The 24196-nt window shown below is 40.4% G+C and overlaps 1 protein-coding gene across 6 annotated transcripts in view; it reads left to right on the top strand.

The window, feature by feature from the left end:
- Positions 1-24196, top strand: part of LOC133576485 (SAM and SH3 domain-containing protein 1-like) — a 487427-nt gene that overhangs the window by 368618 nt on the left and 94613 nt on the right. The window contains exon 1 of one of the 6 annotated variants that reach the window (XM_061929755.2): positions 7827-8017. The exons of the other annotated variants lie outside the window; for them this stretch is intronic. Within the exon in view, the coding sequence (XP_061785739.2) occupies positions 7922-8017 (96 nt within the window). The 5' untranslated portion in view covers positions 7827-7921. Of the gene's footprint in view, positions 1-7826; positions 8018-24196 lie in introns of those variants that run through there. 6 annotated transcript variants of the gene reach the window in all.

The raw sequence follows: 24196 nt of genomic DNA, 5'->3' as shown, positions 1-24196 counted from the left end.
TTTCAGATGACAATGCTGTTCTCTTTTTTTGGTACAATGCAAACCCAGCTCGTTGTGATTATTTACAGATGTCTACTGTTCTCCAGTAAGCAAAATATCGTAAATTTACATTCAGCCAGTAGTTGCAACTTGATGCTTTTACTTGCATAGTACATTTTCTTTTAATCCTTGCTGTAATTGTGCCTCTCCAAGGTATTGTAAGACCAATCAGCTGTGGTTATATGAATGACATCTTCTTGCAGGACTTGGACTTCAAAGATGTTAAGTGGTTTACATGCGGTGGCTGTCCGTTTGGCAAAGGAATATGTTTAACTTTACTGTGCTACTTTTGTTGACAACATTGATGCAGGTAAACCGCTAGCGTAGCATTCTTTTCTGCTTGTTGCCGATGTCGCTAGCATTCACACTATCAGCGCCATTCTGGAGCACATGTTTTGCTTTAATATTTTATTTTTAACTTGATGTGGGCTGACGATAAATACGTACCAATACCAACAAGTTACCTGAGTTTTATCTAAAGTTCTGTTTTGAAGCAAAATTGTCCGCCCGCCATCATGATTACAAACTGTGTAACAGTCTTCCGGGTTTTAGCATTAACCTGAATGGGATTAATCTTCATTCATATTTGATAACGCGTTAACGTTGACAGCCCTAGTTAAAACACAATACATGGACAACAACTATGAAAAAAATAAGGTTTTTTAGACATTATATATTTAGGGAAAAGGTTCAGCTACAATAAAAACTTAAATAGTACAGTTGTTTTTGAAATACGGCTGTAAATCTGTCACGGTGTTTGAAGCAATGCTGAAATGGCAGTTTTCTCTATGGGCTTTTGTATTGACACAGCCACGATGCTGCTGAACTGAACTAAAACTATTACAAAGGACATGTCGACTCACCGCTGAATAGAAGTTCAGCAGAAATAAAGTATAGTCAATCATGTCCGTGACCCGAAACAACCGCACTGAGTGTCCACGCCTGTATTCAACCACTACGAATTTTAGATTCAGCAGGGTAAATCACCATTAGTGTTTAATTAGCATACAGTTTAAAAGCTGGCAGGCCATTTATAATCTCTTCTGGTCTGACAACGTGACACCTTCCTGTGTGCACACACCAGTGAGTCAACAGTTTGACCTCTTTGTTTGAGACGCTGCATGTGGGGTCTTGAACAGTTATTACCTCCATGCTACAATTGTGTGTAAATAACATCAGCGGCACCACCTATTCATTGTGCTCAAAATGCATTGGAAGACATGCGAGCATTCATGTGATACTTTCTCAAAGTTGTATAATCATGAGACCTATGGCCACTTAGTCCAAACAGCGACTGTGTACTCCATACTAGGATGCATATACACTATATCAGGGGTGCTCACACTTTTTCTGCAGGCGAGCTACTTTTCAATTGATCAAGTCGTGGGGATCTACCTCATTCATATATATCATTTATATTTACTTATTTATGAAACATATGTTTTTGTTAACAAGTTAAAGGTGTTTAATGATAATACAAGCATTTTTAACACATATAGTTAATATTGTTAATAAATTAAAGGTGTTTAATGATAATACAAGCATGTTTAATACATATAGTTAATATTGTTAACAAGTTAAAGGTGTTTAATGATAATACAAGCATGTTTAACACACATAGTTAATATTGTTAATAAGTTAAAGGTGTTTAAAGATAATGCAAGCATGTTTAACACATAGTTAATATTGTTAACAAGTTAAAGGTGTTTAATGATAATGCAAGCATGTTTAACACATATAGTTAATATTGTTAATAAATTAAAGGTGTTTAATGATAATACAAGAATGTTTAATACATATAGTTAATATTGTTAACAAGTTGAAGGTGTTTAAAGATAATACAAGCATGTTTAACACATGTAGTTAATATTGTTAATAAGTTAAAGGTGTTTAATGATAATACAAGTATGTTTAACACATAGTTAATATTGTTAATAAGTTAAAGGTGTTTAAAGATAATACAAGCATGTTTAACACACATCGTTAATATTGTTAACAAGTTAAAGGTGTTTAATGATAATACAAGCATGTTTAACACATATAGTTAATATTGTTAATAAGTTAAAAGTGTTTAATGATAATACAAGCATGTTTAACACATATAGTTAATATTGTTAATAAGTTAAAGGTGTTTAAAGATAATACAAGCATGTTTAACACATATAGATTCCTTTCTTTCATGAAGACAAGAATATAAGTTGGTGTATTACCTGATTCTGATGACTTGCATTGATAGGAATCAGACAGTGGTGCTGATAACGTCCGCATTTTCGAATGGAGGAGAAAAAAAGTCCTCCTTTCTGTCCAATACCACATGAAAGTGGTTGGTTTTTGGCATCTTATTTGTCCAGCTTCCATACTCCTTTGTATACACTTTACAAGAAATATATTGGCGGCAAACTCCGTAGCTCGCTAGCTTGTGCACGGCAGCTTTCTGAGACTCTTATTTTGTTAGCGCAGGCAGGATGAAGCAGAGCTTTTATTGTGCACCTGTGCAGTCGGTCTTTGGAGTTTTGACGACAGGTACAGCGCCAGAGTCTGTTGAAATAAAGTGTTTCTCGCCTTCCTGTCGGTAATTTTAATGAGCTGGCAGCAGCCAGCGTCATCTCAGAAGACCCTCGGGTGCCGTGAATGTCAATCAAGTGACGAAAGTGACGTCATAGTGAAGATTTATGATCGCTCATTTTTAGGACAATTTTTTTAATGCCTGGCTGGCGATCGACTGACACACCCTCCGGGATCGACCGGTAGCTCGCGATCGACGTAATGAGCACCCCTGCACTATATGGTGGCTTTTAAAGTGATGATGATACTGAAGTAGAGCTGGGTGAGACCTCCCCTGCTCATGACAGTGACCCTTTTTCAGGAGGTCACACATTTGTGACCTCGGGGGAGGTCACAAAGCAAAGTGACAGGGCTGATTAACAACTCAAGGTGCATGGGGCCCTTAGGATACACATACAATTGTGTTAAATAAAGCATCCTCTTATTTTTATAAATAACCTAAACCCCCGACGCCTTGTAGAAACTCGTCTATTGGTCTCTAATTGGAATCAGTGATTGATTAATGGGTCAAAAGTTGCTCGGCCATCTGGATGTTCTTCATTTTCTTATTCCTTTTTGCATGCATACATGTGTCCTGGTGTGAAATATAAGACACATGAGTGTGACCTGATCTTCCCACGCCTCTGAATTTGCATGACAACTAATTATCTCGCTTGCTTCTCTGCAGCAACGCAGCTCCCTTAAATCAAATACAACACGTTTAAAGCCGTGATCATTTTTTGCCACTTATATTGTTTTTTTGTGTTGTTTTTTTCATGGCAAGTGAAGGTGACCTGACCTATAACTATATAACTATAACTACCCCAGGGCAGTTGTGGCTATGAAAGTAGCTTACCACCACCAGGTCTGAATGATTGATGGGTTCTACATGTAAACTTTAAGGGGTCCCCTACCCTATGTTGCGTTTCGGACCAGTTGTTCCTCCCAGGGAATTCAAGTCACAATTCGCTCCCAAGTTCTTTCCGACACTTAAAGCTGAGTTGAAAAACCACCAGAGACAGAATAGGTATTTTGTTGTATATATTCTCAAAGCTTTGACAATATACATTTTAGATTGAGACCAGTCTAACCCTAGAACCTTCTATCCCGCACACCCAAAATGGTCTCCCTTCCCAACGCCAAAAACCTCTCTTCCCTTCCACCTCCCTAGCCATAACAAAAGCACAACGTCTCCCTAGCCATAATACATTCCAAAGAACTCAAGGTTAACACACAGAGTTTGCTTGCTGACAGAGCATCAAGAGAAGAAGTGGAAAAGACGAGCTGTTTTCAAATATGACAAAGAAACGGACGAAGTACAACTTAAATTCGGATATATGTAAATATCTGCCTCCGACAATTCCCCCTTCAGATCTTCTAAAAAGATCTTTATCACTACTACAACACTTCTAAAATACACCCCTCTTTGAGCAAGCTAGTAAAAATTAAAAGCATAGTTACATGGGAGATAAACGGATGGAATCTATGTCAATGTCGTCACTGTCAGGGAAGGAAACTAGCATTTCTCGAAAGTCACCACTTTGCCTGACCCCCTTCAGTGACATAGCAAACCCAGGTTGTTCAGAAAGCCCCTCAACAGCATCACGAGTCAGGTTGGTCAGTCTCAACAGATTATAAAAAACATAGTTAATGTGTTCTACATTTTTAGTAGCAGTCACAGGGAAAATAGCACCAATTATAGGAAGGTTCTCGAAACCTGCACAGGATTCAAACCACAATTTATGTTGTGGTGGGACCCTCCTTGGTTGTCCAATTGCATCAAGGTAAACACCCTCAGGGTTTCTCATCAAATCAAAGGAGCCCGTTACACTCCTCCGAGATAAAACATGGCGTCCTCTGCGGGAAGTTAGAGAGGCCGCTGAAACAGGAGTTCCAAGGGGTGTTAATTTGGTACCCTCTAGGGTGACTGGGGTCACCAGTCTAACCATAGCACAAAGCCCAACGGCTGACGTCGGGATTCTAATGTACAATCTGTGCTCCCCACAATACCAGAATAAGTCAGCTCGTGCCCAAGGGCCTATCCTTGAGCCATCTATCAGGGTGGTGCACCAGGAGGAGGTAATGTCACCCAATTTGTAGAGGGATGAAGGGGGTCCTGTAAATTGAAAACACGTGTATTTCAGCTTTTAGGCCACAAAGGGAAGAAGTCGGGTGAAATTGTCAACAGGAGGGTGCACACTAACCAACAAATCACAACCTGGCGGTGTGGGTTCAGAAAACAAGGAGATAAGACAGTTTGAGCCATTAGTGTCAGTCAACTCAAAAGGGGCGGGGTAAGTGTGGGGAAAGGTTGCCTGCATCTGCTCCTAAGGTCAAAGCTACCAGGTCTTCAAGGGGGCAGAGGTAGTTAACGCCCTCTCAAGGACATTCATTTTAATAATTCCTTTAGGGTCTTGTTAAAGCTATTTTGTTGTACGGAGTTTGAATCCAAAAGTCTGAATCCACCCTCACCTCCTCCCCCTTCTGTTTCTGAAAAAGAGACTGTCAGTAATACTATCACTTTCAGAAACATTTAAGAAAAAGGTCAGCTAATAGTCAAGTACAGCAAGAGCAGGGGCGGAGGACAGATCGAGGAGCAGGGAATGAGGAAGCGAGTAGCTTACCGCACCGTGGGCGGCGAGGCTAAAAGCGAGCAGGGCACCCCACTGAGCGGCCGGGTGAGCAACGACGAGGACTTCACTCTGACCATCACGTCAGTCAAACCCTCTGACGAGCTGGCCTTCATCTGCCTGGTCACCGCCGGACCTGCTGGCGCTGGAGAAGCCCCCACTAAGCTCAAAGTCTTCTTTTGCCGTGCATCCGTGAGCGTGAACGTGGCCCCGAAAGTGGAAGTGCTGAAAGACGAGCTGTTTTCAAATATGACAAAGAAACGGACGAAGTACAACTTAAATTCGGATATATGTAAATATCTGCCTCCGACAATATATATGTATGTATATATATATATATATATATATATATATATATATATATATATATATACATATATATATATATACATATATATATATATATATATATATATGTATGTATATATATATATATACAGGTAAAAGCCAGTAAATTAGAATATTTTGAAAAACTTGATTTATTTCAGTAATTGCATTCAAAAGGTGTAACTTGTACATTATATTTATTCATTGCACACAGACTGATGCATTCAAATGTTTATTTCATTTAATTTTGATGATTTGAAGTGGCAACAAATGAAAATCCAAAATTCCGTGTGTCACAAAATTAGAATATTACTTAAGGCTAATACAAAAAAGGGATTTTTAGAAATGTTGGCCAACTGACAAGTATGAAAATGAAAAATATGAGCATGTGCAATACTCAATACTTGGTTGGAGCTCCTTTTGCCTCAATTACTGCGTTAATGCGGCGTGGCATGGAGTCGATGAGTTTCTGGCACTGCTCAGGTGTTATGAGAGCCCAGATTGCTCTGATAGTGGCCTTCAACTCTTCTGCGTTTTTGGGTCTGGCATTCTGCATCTTCCTTTTCAAAATACCCCACAGATTTTCTATGGGGCTAAGGTCAGGGGAGTTGGCGGGCCAATTTAGAACAGAAATACCATGGTCCGTAAACCAGGCACGGGTAGATTTTGCGCTGTGTGCAGGCGCCAAGTCCTGTTGGAACTTGAAATCTCCATCTCCATAGAGCAGGTCAGCAGCAGGAAGCATGAAGTGCTCTAAAACTTGCTGGTAGACGGCTGCGTTGACCCTGGATCTCAGGAAACAGAGTGGACCGACACCAGCAGATGACATGGCACCCCAAACCATCACTGATGGTGGAAACTTTACACTAGACTTCAGGCAACGTGGATCCTGTGCCTCTCCTGTCTTCCTCCAGACTCTGGGACCTCGGTTTCCAAAGGAAATGCAAAATTAGCATGGTTGGGTGATGGTTTGGGGTGCCATGTCATCTGCTGGTGTCGGTCCACTCTGTTTCCTGAGATCCAGGGTCAACGCAGCCGTCTACCAGCAAGTTTTAGAGCACTTCATGCTTCCTGCTGCTGACCTGCTCTATGGAGATGGAGATTTCAAGTTCCAACAGGACTTGGCGCCTGCACACAGCGCAAAATCTACCCATGCCTGGTTTACGGACCATGGTATTTCTGTTCTAAATTGGCCCGCCAACTCCCCTGACCTTAGCCCCATAGAAAATCTGTGGGGTATTGTGAAAAGGAAGATGCAGAATGCCAGACCCAAAAACGCAGAAGAGTTGAAGGCCACTATCAGAGCAACCTGGGCTCTCATAACACCTGAGCAGTGCCAGAAACTCATCGACTCCATGCCACGCCGCATTAACGCAGTAATTGAGGCAAAAGGAGCTCCAACCAAGTATTGAGTATTGTACATGCTCATATTTTTCATTTTCATACTTTTCAGTTGGCCAACATTTCTAAAAATCCCTTTTTTTGTATTAGACTTAAGTAATATTCTAATTTTGTGACACACGGAATTTTGGATTTTCATTTGTTGCCACTTCAAATCATCAAAATTAAATGAAATAAACATTTGAATGCATCAGTCTGTGTGCAATGAATAAATATAATGTACAAGTTACACCTTTTGAATGCAATTACTGAAATAAATCAAGTTTTTCAAAATATTCTAATTTACTGGCTTTTACCTGTATATATATATATTATTTTTTTATATATATATATATATATATATATATATATATATATATATATATATATATATATATATATATAGTTTAACCGAATGTTGGAAAAAAAGTGGGACATTTTGCATGCAATGTTATTGGTGTTTGCAAGCAGGTGTACCTAATGGAGTGTCCTCGTGATCGTGCGAAGAGGCGTGGCTTCCGTCCCCATTGTGTTTATTCATCGTTCGTGTGTGTGTGCGTTTGCACTGCCGTGATATTTAGTTGTGTGTGTGTGTGTGTGTGTGCGGGAAAGGGGGAGGAGAAGAAATGGGGGAGGATTATCCCCCCCCCGCCGTTTGAAACTTTCCAAGCATCAAGATTTTGCACTTTTTCTGACACCAGTTGACATAGCATAGCCAAGCTCCCTCCGAACTTCTGGATTGAAAGACCATCTTGACACGCAGCAAGTGTTGTCTTTTTTTTCCACTGAGAAACTTTGAAGCTGCGTTTCCTTCTGTTGTGGAGGTGGAGGGGTCCATTTTGTCGCCATGAGTCGCCACTGGTCGGACCGTACCATGTGACCTTGGCGTCTCCCCCCCCGCTGTGTTCGTGTCATCTGTGAACAGGACACAAACCTGCTCTCGTTTGTCACTCTTTTTTTTTGCGGGCTCAACTTTGCGTAAAGCTCGTCCTGCGCCGTCCATGGAAGGCGAGCGACCCGCTGAGCCCCCACGGGGAGACGCCGCTGCGGGTGCGGACAGCTTCACCCAGCTATGGAGCGACGTGATGGGGATGCTGGTAGGTTTGAAGCGTGGGTGGGTTCGACTCACCAGCGTGTGTCATTTTCTCGCCTTCCTTCCTCAAAGTTGGCTTGTCGCTTCTTTAGTCGTCGCTGCCGTTGTTTGCTAATGCAAATCACGCGACGCAGTGGGTTTAAAGCTCGTGGATTCAGGTGTTTAGCTCTCAGTTCGCCCGTGGAACACCCCTCCATATTGAGAGGATGATATAATGGTATGTACCGAGAGTTTGTTGTGTTGAGTTCACTCTAGTTAGTTAGCGTTGTTTACTTCCATGTTAAAACGTTTGACATGAAGATGTATTAGCTATATTGGAGATACACTTGTAAAGAACATAATGTCATGGCTTTCTTGAGTTTCCAATAATGTCTACAACTTTTATTATTTTGTGATAAAGTGATTGGAGCACATACTTGTTGGTCACAAAAACATTCATGAAGTTTGGTTCTTTTATCTGCTGGGTCCAAAGTATACATATATCAAAGTTAATATTTGGTTACATGTCCCTTGGCAAGTTTCACTGCAATAAAGCGCTTCTGGTAGCCATCCACAAGCTTCTGGTGGAATTTTTGACCACTCCTCTTGACAAAATTGGTGCAGTTCAGCTAACTTTGTTGGTTTTCTGACATGGACTTGTTTCTTCAGCATTGTCCACATATTTAAGTCAGGACTTTGGGAATCCAATCCAATCCAATCCACTTTATTTATATAGCACATTTAAACAACAAAATGTTTCCAAAGTGCTGCACAACAATATTAAACACAATTAAAAACAATATAAAATAAATGTGATTAAAAACAATTTCAAAGGGTAAAACCAATTAAAACAGTAAATAGAAAGCAAAAGCAAAATTTTAAAAACACAGAGGACAACAGAGAACCACACAACTCACGTAGTGTTAAAAGCCAGAGAATAAAAGTGGGTCTTAAGACGAGACTTAAAACACTCCACTGTGGGAGCAGTTCGAACATGGAGGGGCAGAGTGTTCCAGAGCTTAGGGCCGACCACAGAGAAGGCCCTGCCTCCCCTGGTTTTAAGTCTCGTCTTGGACACCACGAGCTGGAGCTGGCTCTCGGACCTCAGAGCGCGCGCAGGATTGTAAGTTTGGATGAGGTCCGAGATATACTGAGGTGCCAGTCCATGTAAAGCTTTAAAAACAAACAGCAAGGTTTTAAAATCAATTCTAAAATGAACAGGGAGCCAGTGCAAACTCTCAAGGATTGGGGTTATATGCTGGCGTCTCCTGGCCCCTGTTAAAAGTCGTGCTGCCGCATTCTGGACTAACTGCAACCGGGAGAGAGCTTTTTGGCTAATGCCAGCATAAAGTGCATTGCAGTAGTCCAGGCGACTTGAAATAAAAGCATGCACGACTTGTTCAAAAAGGTTAAAAGATAAAAACGGTTTTACCTTTGCTAAAAGACGAAGATGATAAAAACACGATTTTAAAACGCCATTGACTTGTTTGTCAAGTTTAAAATCGCTGTCTATAGTGACGCCAAGGCTGGTGACTTTGGGACGCACATAATTTTGCAATGGTCCCAAGTCAGTGAGGGCCGGACCAAACACTAAAATTTCCGTTTTTCCCTCATTCATTATTAAAAAATTCTGGGCTAACCAAGCCTTGACGTCGCATAGACAGTTGAGAAGGAGTGTCAGGGGGCCGTGGCCTTTTGAAATAGGCATATAAATTTGGCAGTCGTCTGCATAAAAGTGATAAAACACTCCATGCCTCTTAAAAATCTCTCCAAGAGGAAGAAGGTACAGTGCAAACAGGATGAAGGACATTCCAAAACCTTAATTCTAGCCTGATTTAGCTATTCCTTCACCACTTTTGACGTGTGTTTGGGGTCATTGTCCTGTTGGAACACCAAACTGCGCCCAAGACCCAACCTCCGGGCTGAGGATTTTAGGTTGTCCTGAAGAATTTGGAGGTAATCCTCCTTTTACTCTCTGTAAAGCAAAACAGGCCCAGAGCATAATACTACCACCACCATGCATTAAAGGTCTCACCTTTTCTCCTCCAAACATATTGCTGGGTATTGTGGCCAAACAGCTAAATTTTTGTTTCATCTGACATCACATGGACAAAGATAAAACCTTCTAGAGGAAAGTTCTGTGGTCAAATGAAACAAAAAAACCTGAAAATGAAACCACGACTGTATATTATATCTATCTATCCATCTATCTATCTATCTATCTATCTATCTATCTATATAAATATGTATTTTATAGTCTGACTCTGTATATACGGTATACTGTGGGTTTTTTTTTTACTTTGAAGGCAAGGTTTCTCAACCTGTGGTGCAAAACTTTAACTTAGGCTACCTTCATAATGCAGGTTAATTCAGATTTGTTTGCTAATATGTGACATATTGTGATTTTTTTTAAAATTTATTTCACTGTTAACAGTATTATTCAGATTTTTTCAAATGTAACCCAGGCTTCTATCGTGTTTGAATATAAATCAGATATGTATCCCATAGGGGTGTAAAGATTAATCAATATATCTATTTATACTCCTTAAATATAACTACATCGATCTGTGCTCGACAAGTTTGTCTCGATCCAAAATGGTTTTAAAAGAGAATCGATCAATTGTATCGATACTAGAAAGAAAAAAAACATTGGATTTAAGATTGACAGTCTATTTATGAAGTTTAGCACTATTAATAATAAGGATGTTAAACATTAAGCCTGTCTGTGGCGTCATCAAAACAAAAATGGCGGATAGGTCATAACAAATGCAAATGTAACAAGACAATGTCATTATCATAACTGACACACTTTCAGCTACAGCACGATTGCAAAAGCCACAACAAAGACAAATGACACAACACAATAATATAAAGCCTCAACGCAACTTTAAGCCACAAAAGACGCGACCGACACAACAGGAGTGTTAAGGAGATGCGACGATTTCCGGAACACAACAACATTAAGCGGCCAAAGAAAAGTAATTTCATCAGAAATAAATAAATAGAAGAGATGAATGAAGGAAGCTATGGAAATTAGGAAGCGATGGGCCAACACCATCAACGGGGGTGAGGGGGCATACATGCTTCCGCACACCTGAGACGCTGTCCTTCATCTGCGACGCCAGGGTGGTGAACAGTTACTGTATTGCCGAGTTAGGGAACTTTATTTTAGCAGGTAAATCTGTAAAAATGTTGGTAACTGTAGTTTAATTGAAAATTACTTGAATATTGAAAATGTGAGCAGAAAAGCTTTCCTCTTGTTGATTCAACCTAAAGTGTTGGTTGCAAATAAGATGTGAATGCATTGGCCATTAAATGTTGTTTACTTGCTTATTTGTATCCATAATTGATAATTATCCTATTTCCCTTGCGAGAAATAACAAGAACATAGGACACGTCACAGGTATTTATTCTATTGTCACACTGGTTGAATTCTATTTGCTAAAAAGTTACTGAATCGTTTCAAATCGTTAAAAAAATATCGACCCTGAATCGTATCAGCAACCACAAGTTCTGAAACAATTAAAATCGTTTTTAAAACAAATAGTTATACGCCTCGTGTCCGAGGTAATTACAGTTCGAACATTCGGGTCGCGTTCATCTGACCTATATGTTAGAGACTCTACCCGTGATCTTTTGTTAAACAGTCGGAGGGTGGTTCTTCTGGAAATTTTCAAAAGCATTTATTAAAACAGGTCACAGGTAAATGTTACAGCGTTGGTCTCACTCCCCCAGAAGTCTGTTGAGTGCATACATAAGCGGGTGCCTTCACAAACAAGTCTCTGCCAAAGTGAGCACGATCAAGAATTCTTCACTCTCCTTATGGTAAAGAGCAGACAAGAGATCATGGTTTCTTAAGGGTAGAGGCAAGCCCAAGGAAAAAGAAGCAACGAGAGTTCACGAAGGTGGGGGCCAATCCAAGGCTATTGACAAGGGGCGTTTGTGTCAAAAGGACTACATTTATAATTATAATTTCAAAATATCTGTCCGTCTGAGTAATTGTTCCTGATAAAGCCCTTTCTAATATTCCACACTACAAATCAATAAAAGTATGTATGAGTTGTGTTGCTATCATAGAAAGTCAAGATTGGTATCGGCCAATCCTGAAGGCTCCGATATCGGAAGTGAACAAGTTGTATCAGGACGCCTGTTCTACAGTTTATGGCAACGTACAGACGGATGATTTTTTTTGTCAAATCTGATCTATTTAGTGGCCGTTCACATTACAAAAAAAATCTGATTTCTAATGTGAATGCAATCTGACCCGCATGCGGACATAACGTCATGACGCCACACGCACTGCAGTGTTTAGGGAAGTAAAAATGGCTTTAGCTCTAATCAGTCTTAGTACTGGCGCATTTGTGGCAATTTCAAGGATTTCAAAGTCAACATTTTCTGAACCAAATTATTAAGAAGGAAGAGGACAAGTATTTAGATTCTTGCAGTTTTATGGCATTATTTGCTTCGACGTCTGCTTGAAGAGTGTGTCTGTGGGCGAGCATTCGGAGACAAGAGTGGTGGAAGTTTCCAGTGAGTTCCTAAAACATTTTATTTTCACCTCGTTTCTGCTCTGTTGCCAACTAAGTATTTTATAGCCATCTATTTTTGCGGATAATTATGACGCTTATGGCTTTTTGATGATTGTCGTAAGAATGCGACCGGAGTGTGGGAGCGTTCACACTGAGGACAATTCACATATATATCCGATTTATTTCCACTTACGAAAGACACCTGAGTCGGATATGAAAAAATTCGGAATTGCTTACACTGACATGAAAAAATTTGATACAGGTCAACGAATTGACCTGCAGTGTGAACAAGGCCAATGTATGTTTTTTTTTTAATTTTAGATCCTTAATTGATCCTTTGCAATAAATGATTTTGCTACAGCCGCCACATTTACAGTTCATCACAAAACAAGAATAAAACAAAAATAAAAACATTTTCAATATTTTTTATCTTGAATTGGGCATTCAGAGCATAAATGTTCCTGTGCAGGTTTGAAATGTGTAAATTGTTCAATTAAATTGTTAATTAGATGCATTATGTTATGGCAGTATATGATGCATCTGTTTGGGTCTTAGGGGAATTATGTTCTTATGGTGTGGAATGCTCATTAGAAGGCACTTTTTCCTCCACTGGATCCTAAACATATGGCTGTGAATGTAAAATACACTACATTTAGTTTGGCGTGAGGCCTAATTGGACGTTTTTAGTTGCTGTAGATGCACAATATGTGCATATAATGTTTTCATCTGGTAATATTAGCTCTAAAACACTACTCTATTGTTTGGCCCCTTTGTATTTACAGCCCATAGCATGCATTTGATACGCTGACCAAATGTGTTTGCAGTCACCTCCGGTATGTGTAAAGACCAAAGGTGTTAATTTGGTTTGGTCTGGCCCTGAAGATGTCAATGGTGTGCAAATGCAGTGTGTGTTTGTGTTGTTAGAGAAGGAAGAGGAGGAGGCTGTCCTGCCCTCTGACACCGGGTGCGAGACCTGGCTCCCAGCCGGCCAATTTATCCAGATTTATTGCTGCAGAGGCAAATGTCTGCAAAGGATGTCCTCATCTTTGGCGTTTCTCTCCCGCCCCGCTCAAACAATATGCATACAACAGAAACGAGCCTTTTGTAAGGTTTTATTGTTGCGATGCAAATTGTCTCCTGTTAGGATCATTCTTTTAATATGCCAAACCAACTTTTCTTACTTATTGGTACCTGTTTTTGTGTATTTGGGAACTGCATAGGTACCGGAAATTTTAAATCCAACAATTTTCAACTTTCATACTTCCTCCAAATGAGCTTCATTTGTGACGTTTTTCCCTGGTGTGACATCAGCGGATATCTCCATATATGGTAGAGCTTTACCTGAAGTACGAGTCCGCCACTGTAGTCTGATGCTGTAGTCAACAAGCTCCTTCTTATTCTCTATCCACTTGCTGTGGGGCAGACTGGCTTATACATGCACATGCATCTTCCGCTGTTGCCATTTTTAATTGGGGGTTAAATCACCAAAATGATTCCCGAGCACGGCCTCCGCTGCTGCTCACTGCTCCCCTCACCTGCCAGGGGGTGGAACAAAGGGATGGATCAAATGCAGGGGGTAATTTTACCACACCTAGTCAGTGGTACTTTAACTTTAACTTCATACAAAGTACCGTACAGTTCTAACTCCGTAGACTCCACATAGAAGTGCTAAAATATACAACTTGGCTGATGGGGAAAGGACGCAGTTGAAGTGGAGGCATGAAAACCGACTGGTACCAACATGTATTTCGATACTTTTCAAAATAAAATAAAATAAAGTTGAAATACTTTGCCGTCATGGATAAACTTCTACGTCCGTTTGTGTTTGTTTTCTGAGAGGGAGACAGTGTCACTCTCTGCATCGCTCTCAGCACCTGAGCGTATTTATTTAACGGTAGAATTAACTGAACAGAGTGACCCCTCTTTTCATTCATTCACAATCCTTGTCTTGGTGGGCGGAGAGCAAGACCGCTCGCTTACACTCAAAGGAAGCATGGATATTATCTCCCTCCTCGCGACTCACTAGTGAGAATACCGGCTTAGTCACAAAATTAAGAGGAAAAACTATGATTGTAAAAGCTAAATTTACAGTTGTGGTAATATTTCGGCTTAACCCCGTTTTGGCAGAATGATCCGATCAACACGGACGAACGAGCGAGAATTACATGATTACGTGTTGGCAAAAAAAACAACAGATTGACAGTTTTTTAGTTTAATATTTATTTATGTAAAATTTTTGCTTACAGAGATGAGAGTCCATTTAATTTGTTTGTTTATTTAGAATAACAGTTATTTACCTTCCAATTACAGTACAATGATAAAACAATTCTACAGTAATGAGAAATAGAAGTGTATATCCTTTTGAATGGTTACTTGCATTTTTATTATATATTATGATTACATTACATTATAAACACTGTGTTTTATTGGTTATTTCTTAAGTTTAAGAGCATTATGTAGAGAAATATTTTTGAAAGTAAATTAATGCATATTGTTCTAATGTGTGGAACTTTGAGACAAAAATATGTTGATGAACAGTCTAAAAGTAACATGTCTTCCTTCACTTGTTATTTTTGCAGTTGTATGCATTTATATGTATAAAATATAAAAAATTGCAAATCGAAACGCAATCGCAATTTTGGATAGAAAAATCACAATTTGTTGTTTCTCAAAATCGTGCTGCCCTTATTTGTTCTGCTCTCACAACCCTCCATGGGAATAACATTTTAACTACCAAACTTGTTGTCACAACTTAACTCGGTCTTCACAAGTATGTCTCCAGCCTTCATACTTGTGGAGATAAGCCATCAAACCTGATAGCGCTTCACCCTTGCTAAGTTCCGTTTCTTATCTTTCGATTGAGTTTGAATTATCTCCAGAGCCCTGCAACCAACTGTGACACTTTTTTTTTTTTCCTACATGTAATCAGTTTGACTTAAAAAAAAAGAAAAAGTAACTCTTTAAAAAGTGTCCCTTGTTTGTCAGGCTTGGTTACCGTATTTTCCGCACTATTAGCCGCACCTAAAAACCACAAATTTACTCAAAAGCTGACAGTGCGGCTTTTAACCCGGTGCGCTTTATATATGGATTAATATTACGATTCATTTTCATAAAGTTTCGATCTCGCAACTTCGGTAAACAGCCGCCATCTTTTTTCCCGGTAGAACAGGAAGCGCTTCTTCTTCTACGCAAGCAACCGCCAAGGTAAGCACCCGCCCCCATAGAACAGGAAGCGCTTCTTCTTCTACTGTAAGCAACCACCCGCCCCGGAAGAAGAAGAAGCACGCGGTGCATGCTGGGATATGTGACGTTTCATTTCCATTTGTGTGTTTATGTAAAGACCCCAAAATGGCTCCTATTAAGTGTGTTGTCTGTCTAATTATAAATAATGCAGACGAGGCGTGTTAACTGAGTTCTCAACGTTTACTCACAGCGTGCTCATAACCACATTCTAACTGCCAGCATACAACAACGCTTCTCAGGGCTACCGCGCATGCTCGTCACTATCGTTGCATGCTGGGTAGTGTAGTTGTTATATTTGCTAGCTCATAACATCACAATAAGAGACACGCTTACGCGCTTAATTCAATACTCGCCGTCATTCCGGGTGGATTGACAAAAGACCTCCAGCCGCTAGATATTGGTGTCAACAGGGCATTCGAAGCTAGACTGCTAACTGCGTGGGAACAATGGATGACCGAAGGCGAACGCACCTTCACTAAGACAGGGAGGCAGCACCGGACGACATTCGCCCAACTTTTCAATTCGGACACCGAAGGAGAAAAATTCGAGGGATTTATGAATGAAGAATAACTTCAGAAAGTGAGCGTTATGTTTATTTTGTGTGTTGTGACATTAACGTTCGAGCAACATTATGTTGCTATTGCTCTGCACTATTTTGAATTTTACTATGTTTGTGATTGCACATTTGCGTACATTTTGGGACAGAGTTGTTAGAACGCTGGTTTTTAATATATTATTAAAGTTTGACTGACCTATCTGACTGTTTTTTTGACATTCCCTTTAGCGCAGCGTAGGCGCGGCTTATAGTCCGGGGCGGCTTATTGGTGGACAAAGTTATGAAATATGCCATTCGGCTAATAATCCGGTGCGCCTTATAGTGCGGAAAATACGGTACATGGTTTATTTCTGAGTTTGATTCGGATTACAAATACAGGAGTACAATTCAGTTGAGATCTGAATCAGCAACATACATGACTGATGCTGAAATAATTGCTCCTGTCCATCTTCAGCCTCGGCTTGTTGGATAACAGTACTTTCCTAAAGGGAATCATCTGTTTTAAAACAGTTACGCAGTTTAACGTATCATACACATCGTATGTATCATCATCTTGTAATTCTCTTCCTAAATGCTAGAAGGTAGTGTTTTTCTGAGTTAGCAACCACAACTCTTGTTGACTCGGGATTAGCTTCCTGTGTGTAGTAGTTATTAGGGCTGGGCAATATGGACAAAAAAGTATATCTCGATATAGTTTTACTTAAACTCGATATTCGATATATATCTCTATATATTTTCCGGTGAAAGTATACATATAAAGATATTCATTTTTGAGCGAAATTCACTGAAATTTAAGTGAATGACAACTGTACTATAAACAGTCAGTGGCACTTTTATTAACCCAATTAGTCAAGATGGGTATTAACAGCACAGAAAATATACTGTTTAAGTTGTACAAAATTACATAACATAAATAAAATAGAAAAACAAAGAATGTAGGGCTGGGCGATATGGCCTTTTATTAATATCTCGATATTTTTAGCCATGTCATGATACACGATATATACCGTATTTTCCGCACTATAAGGCGCACCGGATTATTAGCCGCACCTTCTATGAATTACATATTTCATAATTTTGTCCACCAATAAGCCGCCCCGGACTATAAGCCGCGCCTACGCTGCGCTAAAGTGAATGTCAAAAAAACGCTGCGCTAAAGTGAATGTCAAAAAAACAGTCAGATAGTTCAGTCAAACTTTAATAATATATTGAAAACCAGCGTTCTAACAACTCTGTCCCAAAATGTACGCAAATGTGCAATCACAAACATAGTAAAATTCAAAATGGTGTAGAGCAATAGTAACATAATGTTGCTCGAACGTTAATGTCACAACACACAAAATAAACATAGCGCTCACCTTCTGAAGTTATTCTTCATTCGTAAATCCTTCGAATTCTTCGTCTTCGGTGTCCGAATTGAAAAGTTGCGCAAGCGTGGTATCCAAAATGGCCGGTTCCGTCTCGTAGAAGTCATCGGGAGTCAGTGTCGCTGTTGTTCTGTGAATCCTGCCTTCCGGAAAGCTCGGACCACAGTTGTGACCGAAATATCTGCCCAGGCATTTACGATCCACTGGCAAATGTTGGCGTATGTCGTCCGAGGCTGTCTGCCCGTCTTAGTGAAGGTGTGTTCGCCTTCGGAGCTGTGTGAAAAAAGCCACCCGGCCTCTTCGCGTAAACTTCCCTTAACCACTCGCTCATCTTTTCTTCATCCATCCATCCCTTCGAGTTAGCTTTTATGATGACGCCGGCTGGAAAGGTCTCTTTTGGCAAGGTCTTCCTTTTGAATATCACCATGGGAGGAAGTTTCTGGCCATTAGCATGGCAAGCTAGAACCACAGTGAAGGACGACTTCTCATTCCCTGTGGTGCGAATATTCACCGTACGTGCTCCCGTTCCACAGTGCGGTTCAGTTGCTGTGAAATACGGTAGTAATCCGTGTGCGGATGGAGGGATTGCGTCTTTTTATGAACCGGATCGCTTAGTAGGAGCCATTTTGTGGTCTTTACAGATGTAAACAGGAAATGAAACGTACGGTGATATCCGCGCGTTTTTTCTTCTTCTTCCGGGGGCGGGTAGAAGAAGAAGCGCTTCCTGTTCTATGGGGGCGGGTGCTTTCCTTGGCGGTTGCTTGCGTAGAAGAAGAAGCGCTTCCTGTTCTACCGGGAAAAAAGATGGCGGCTGTTTACCGAAGTTGCGAGATCGAAACTTTATGAAAATTAATCGTAATAAAGCGCACCGGGTTATAAGGCGCACTGTCAGCTTTTGAGAAAAATTGTGGTTTTTAGGTGCGCCTTATAGTGCGGAAAATACGGTATCTCAATATTTTGCCTTAGCCTTGAATTAACACTTGATGCATATAATCACAGCAGTATGATGATTCTATGTGTCTACATTAAAACATTCTTGTTCATACTGCATTAATATATGCTAATTTTAAACTTTTATGCAGAGAGGGAAATCTCAACTAAGCCAATTGACCAAAAGTGTATTTATTAAACAGTTATTAAGCAGTGGCATAAACATCTATGTCATTTCTAAAACAGAAAGTGCAAGATTGTCAGAGACATTTTAAAACAAGCCATTAGTGCACTTTTGTGCATGATGTCACTAAGATGACATATCAAAACAACACTAAATTAAAGTGCACTTATTGTACAGAACGCCACTACAATAGTTTAAAGCAAATACAGTGCACTTTTGTGCATGATGTCACACAAGATATTTCAAAAACTGTCAAATAAAAATGAGCTGCATAATAGGAAATCAAATAGTGTATGTCCTTCGCTATGTAGTAGGTTCCTGCGGACGTTATCTCCTTTTGTTGTAGATTCATTTTTCCATACGGTGTTGATGTGGAAATGGTTGCTTCGGCATTTTGTTGGTGTGGCACCGGCCGAGATGTTGACATGCGGAGTTTTAAGCACTCTTCATTCTCTAGCGGGTGACTTTTCAAATGATGCTACACATTAGCAGTGGTGCTACTTTTTGTAGCAACATTTTTGCCGCATACTTGACATATTACGGTTGTCTGTTCTACATCTTCCCGCTTGAAGCCAAAACACCGCCAGACGATGGACCCTGTGCTGTTTTTCTTGGGAATTAAATATTCTTCCTTCATTTGTTACCAGGTTGGCACCTTCTTTCTCTCGTATTACCACTCACACCGCGCCGCTAGCATCACAGCTAACGTTACCCATGCCGCTACCTGTCTGCTCAGCGAGGGCGTATGACGTTGCACGCGTGACAGTATGTGACGTATGTAAGGTGCGCTTGTTTTATGTCTCTGTGAGAAGGAGAGAAAAGAAAGAGTGAGAAACGCCTGTAGTGTAATGCCCGCAGCTAAAAGCAACTGCGTGAGAACGTAGACTCGAATATCACGATATAGTCATTTTCTATATCGCACAGAGACTAACCCGCGATATATCGAGTATATTCGATATATCGCCCAGCCCTAAAATAGTGTATACGTATAATAGAAAAAAATTATTTCTACATAAAATAAATAACATAGCTGGGCAAATAATACAAAATGTATCAAACTCAGATAAAAAATAAATTTGCAGGCAGGTACTTTTTAATTCCCATTTGACGATGTAAAGGACTGTCACACACATAAGGTTCTGGTCAGCGCCAAGTAAGCGACTTTGCTTAATTGTGTGGCTATGATCTTGCTCACTTCGGCATATATTTTTAACAGCATTTCTGGTGCGAAATATGCCCGGCTTGGCAACTCGAAAACAGTTTTGATTTGGACTTACATGGTAAACAACTCAACAACTCAGACGCATACAATTGTCCAAATATGGCCAAGTAGACTCACTGTGGGTTTCCTGGATGTCGTCTACATCGCTAAAAGAATAATCTAAAGAAGAGAATCCCTCTGCCATCTTCCACCAGTTTTTAAAATATATAAATCGTCCGCTTGAACATTCCCTCTTCTTTTTTTGGGTGAGGGGACGGCGTGGCGAAGTTGGTAGAGTGGCCATGCCAGCAATCGGAGTGTTGCTGGTTACTGGGGTTCAATCCCCACCTTCTACCATCCTAGTCACGTCCGTTGTGTCCTTGAGCAAGACACTTCACCCTTGCTCCTGATGGCTGCCTTGCATGGCAGCTCCCGCCATCAGTGTGTGAATGTGTGTGTGAATGGGTGAATGTGGAAATACTGTCAAAGTGCTTTGAGTACCTTGAAGGTAGAAAAGCGCTATACAAGTATAACCCATTTATCATTATTTATATTCTACGACTCTCTCGTCGTCATTTGGGATGTCTGTTGTGATTTCCTTTCCTGGTTCCATGACACGCCCTATCTTGTCTCTGATTGGCCTGTCCCTAATGTTTTGCCTTAATCTCAACCAATCGTGACTCATCATTGTAAACAACCAAGCAATCATGGATGTTCTAATACGTGCAAGCACGTCTTGGAAGGAGGAAGGGGAGGTGTTTAGTAGCCCATGAGTGGGAGCGGGGGAGTATCAAGGAACACAACAAATAAGCGGTGTTTGGTCATTTGCACGTGAAGTAAATTGTATCGATATTACGGTATTTTCTTAATTCATATCTTGTTTAAATATATATCAATACATCTTACAAACTCAATATATCGCCCAGCCCTAGTAGTTATAGGCCATAGGCTATAGGCTATAACCACTGGTTAGAGTGTCCGCCCTGAGATCGGTAGGTTGTGAGTTCAAACCCCAGCCGAGTCATACCAAAGACTATAAAAATGGGACCCATTACCTCAATGCTTGGTAAATCACCAAAAATGATTCCCTGGCGCGGCCACCGCTGCTGCCCACTGCTCCCCTCACCTTCCAGGGGGTGATCAAGGGTGATGGGTCAAATGCAGAGAATACTTTCGCCACACCTAGTGTGTGTGTGACAATCATTGATACTTTAACTTTAAACTTTAGTAGTTAACAATGGCGACTGAAGCGACATCCACATTGTTGATGGAAATGGAACTTATCAGTTTGAAACAGTCACTTTTATTGTCCATATTGCTCCATAACCGGACGAGATGACGTGTGCGAAGATGGGATGTGCGACCTCTGAGTAAGTCAAGGCAGGAAGTAAACCCGAATATACCCGAATATGATGTACTAAAAAGCAGACCAACCACAGCTCTGTAGTCCGCGTGGTTGCTGAGAAAGGAGGAGCCAGCTGCCGTCAGTCACGCCAGCTCCATGACACAACAAGCATAATTCAGCCATAACTCTTGACAGCTGAGACGCCAGCATATTGTATCAAACTCCTTAATAGACTTGACATTCTAGCCAAGTTAGAGCACCTCTTGATAACTACCCTTCCCTTTCCGGACTCATTATGACCGTTCAGTTCCCGCTACACTTTACTGTTCAAGCCTCGGATATCCTCAGGAAGCCCAGTCAAAAAAAGGACTGTTATGTGACCCTCGGGCCTCCACTGTCTTTTCCCACTTCCATCGGGTTATGATTTCACTGTCACCATATTTATGGTACTTTATTGGTTCCTGAGAGAAAAGTTTTGAAGAGAAAAGGCTGTCGAGTTGTGAGCTGTTAAGGAATCATCGCTAGGCCTTAAGCCTTCTTCAGGAACACCTTTAGAAGGCATTAGCATGTATCCATGACAGGATTTCTATATAGAGAGTCCGCCCCTAACAACACATTACTACAATACAGCACAATACAAAGTCAGCTGGTGGCATTTTAAACAGGCTGATCCTGTCCTGGAGTTGCGTAGCATGTGAAAGCGATCGCAACATTGACGTTCTGACATGACATAAGATAACCAGCCTTCATTGTGAACGCTTAAGCATTGTTATTTACCAAAAGAGCACAGTCGCAAGCCGGTTAGGTAACGATGCCGCGGATATCGCCATTCACTGAACCATCGGATGGCGCTATCAGGTATGTGAGCCGAAAGGATTGACAAGCCACTGACGTAGGCTATGTTAGCATTAACTTAGCAATGATGAAGTAAAAGGAAACCTGATCTATGGAAAACATAATGTTTTGGTCTTGAGCTACACCAGCAAATGATAACTTCACTCACTCTTTTTAAGTTGTGTTTAGCTTTAAAGGAAACAAGTTGCATTCAGTGTGATCTTAACTGTCAATTAGGGCTGGGCGATATGGCCTTTTATTAATATCTCGATATTTTTGGGCCATGTCACGATACACGATATATATTGCAATATTTTGCCTTAGCCTTGAATGAACACTTGATACATATAATCACACCAGGATGATGATTCTATGTGTCTACATTAAAACATTCTTGTTCATAGTGCATTAATATTTGCTCATTTTAAACTTTCATGCAGAGGGAAATCACAACTATGTCAATTTAGCAAAACTGTATTTATTCAACAGTTATTAAGCAGTGGCACAAACATTCATGTCATTTCCAAAACAGAAAGTGCAAGATTGTCAGAGACATTTTAAAACAAGCTATGAGTGCACTTTTGTGAATGATGACATATCAAAACAACACTAAATTAAAGTGCACTTTTTGTACAGAACGCCACTACAATAGTTTAAAGCAAATCAAGTGCACTTTTGTGCATGATGACACACAAGATATTTCAATAACTGTCAAATACAAATGAGCTGCATAATAGGAAATCAAATAGTATATGTCCTTCGTTCTGTGGTGGGTTCCTGCGGACGTTAGCTCCTTCTGTTGTTGACTTTTTTTTCATATGGTGTAGATCTGGAAATTGTTGCTTCGGCATTTTGTTGGTGTGGCACCGAACGGAGATGTTGATATGCGGAGTTTCAAGCACTCTTCATTCTCTAGCGGGTGACTTTTCAAATGATGCTACAAATTAGCAGTGCTGCTACTTTTTGTAGCAACGCTTTTGCCGCATAAATGTTCAACATATTCCCGATTGAAGCCAAACCACAGCCACACGATGGACCCCCTGCTGTTTTTCTTGGGAATTAATTATTCCTTCATTTGTTACCAGATTCGCACCTTCTCTCTCTCGTATTACCACTCGCAACGCACCGTTAGCATCACAGCTAACGTTACCCATGTAACTACCTCTCTGCTCGGGGAGGGCGTGTGACGTTGCACACGTGACGTATGTAAGAAGGTGCGCTTGTTTATGTCTCTGTGAGAAGGAGACACAAGAAAGAGTGGGAAACACCTGCAGTGTAATGCCCGCAGCTAAAAGCAACTGTGTGAGAACATATACTCGAATCTCACGATATAGTCATTTTCTATATCACACAGACACAAACCCGCGATATATCGAGTATATTCGATATATCGCCCAGCCCTACTGTCAACTGAATCCAAAAACGGCCAATACAACAGGCAAGACCGTTTCAATGAAGTTGAACGTATTACAAAATGTTTATTTGGTTTTAAAAAGACAAAGTACTTCTTAAACCTCTTGATTTTTATCAAACGTGTGCTGTTTGATACAAAGAAGTAAGCGGTCTTAAGACGCCGAGTCTATGTGGTTGCCGGAATGCTATGTCAGGAATTCCATGGCTAATTGATTAAGCGACCCGGCCTTATGTTACCATTCTGCTGCTACATTAGGGTAAGATGATACTGTTAATTTCTATGGCAGCAATAAAAGTAACTGATTTCACTTTTATATGTCTCTTTATAACACACTGCATGGACAAGCATGACATGTTTTCCCGAAATGTGTAACTGCCAAAAGAAAGACCACAAACAAATGTCAATTGCAGAGGTTTCTCAGGAAGATATATCATACCTTACACTCTACAGTAAAAATAAATGATACCCCATGTTGTAACTCTTCTGATGAACCGCTGCAAACAATCGGGTGAAAATTTGGCCAAAACATTTTCCCCTAATGTGTTGCCTGTGTTATTATTGTTCCGACAAATACTATTTTTTGGACTATAAAGCGCTAAAG

Source organism: Nerophis lumbriciformis, linkage group LG34 (assembly GCF_033978685.3).
Source record: "Nerophis lumbriciformis linkage group LG34, RoL_Nlum_v2.1, whole genome shotgun sequence".
Taxonomy (NCBI): Eukaryota; Metazoa; Chordata; class Actinopteri; order Syngnathiformes; family Syngnathidae; genus Nerophis; species Nerophis lumbriciformis.
This window is presented reverse-complemented; position numbering and strand designations above follow the sequence as displayed.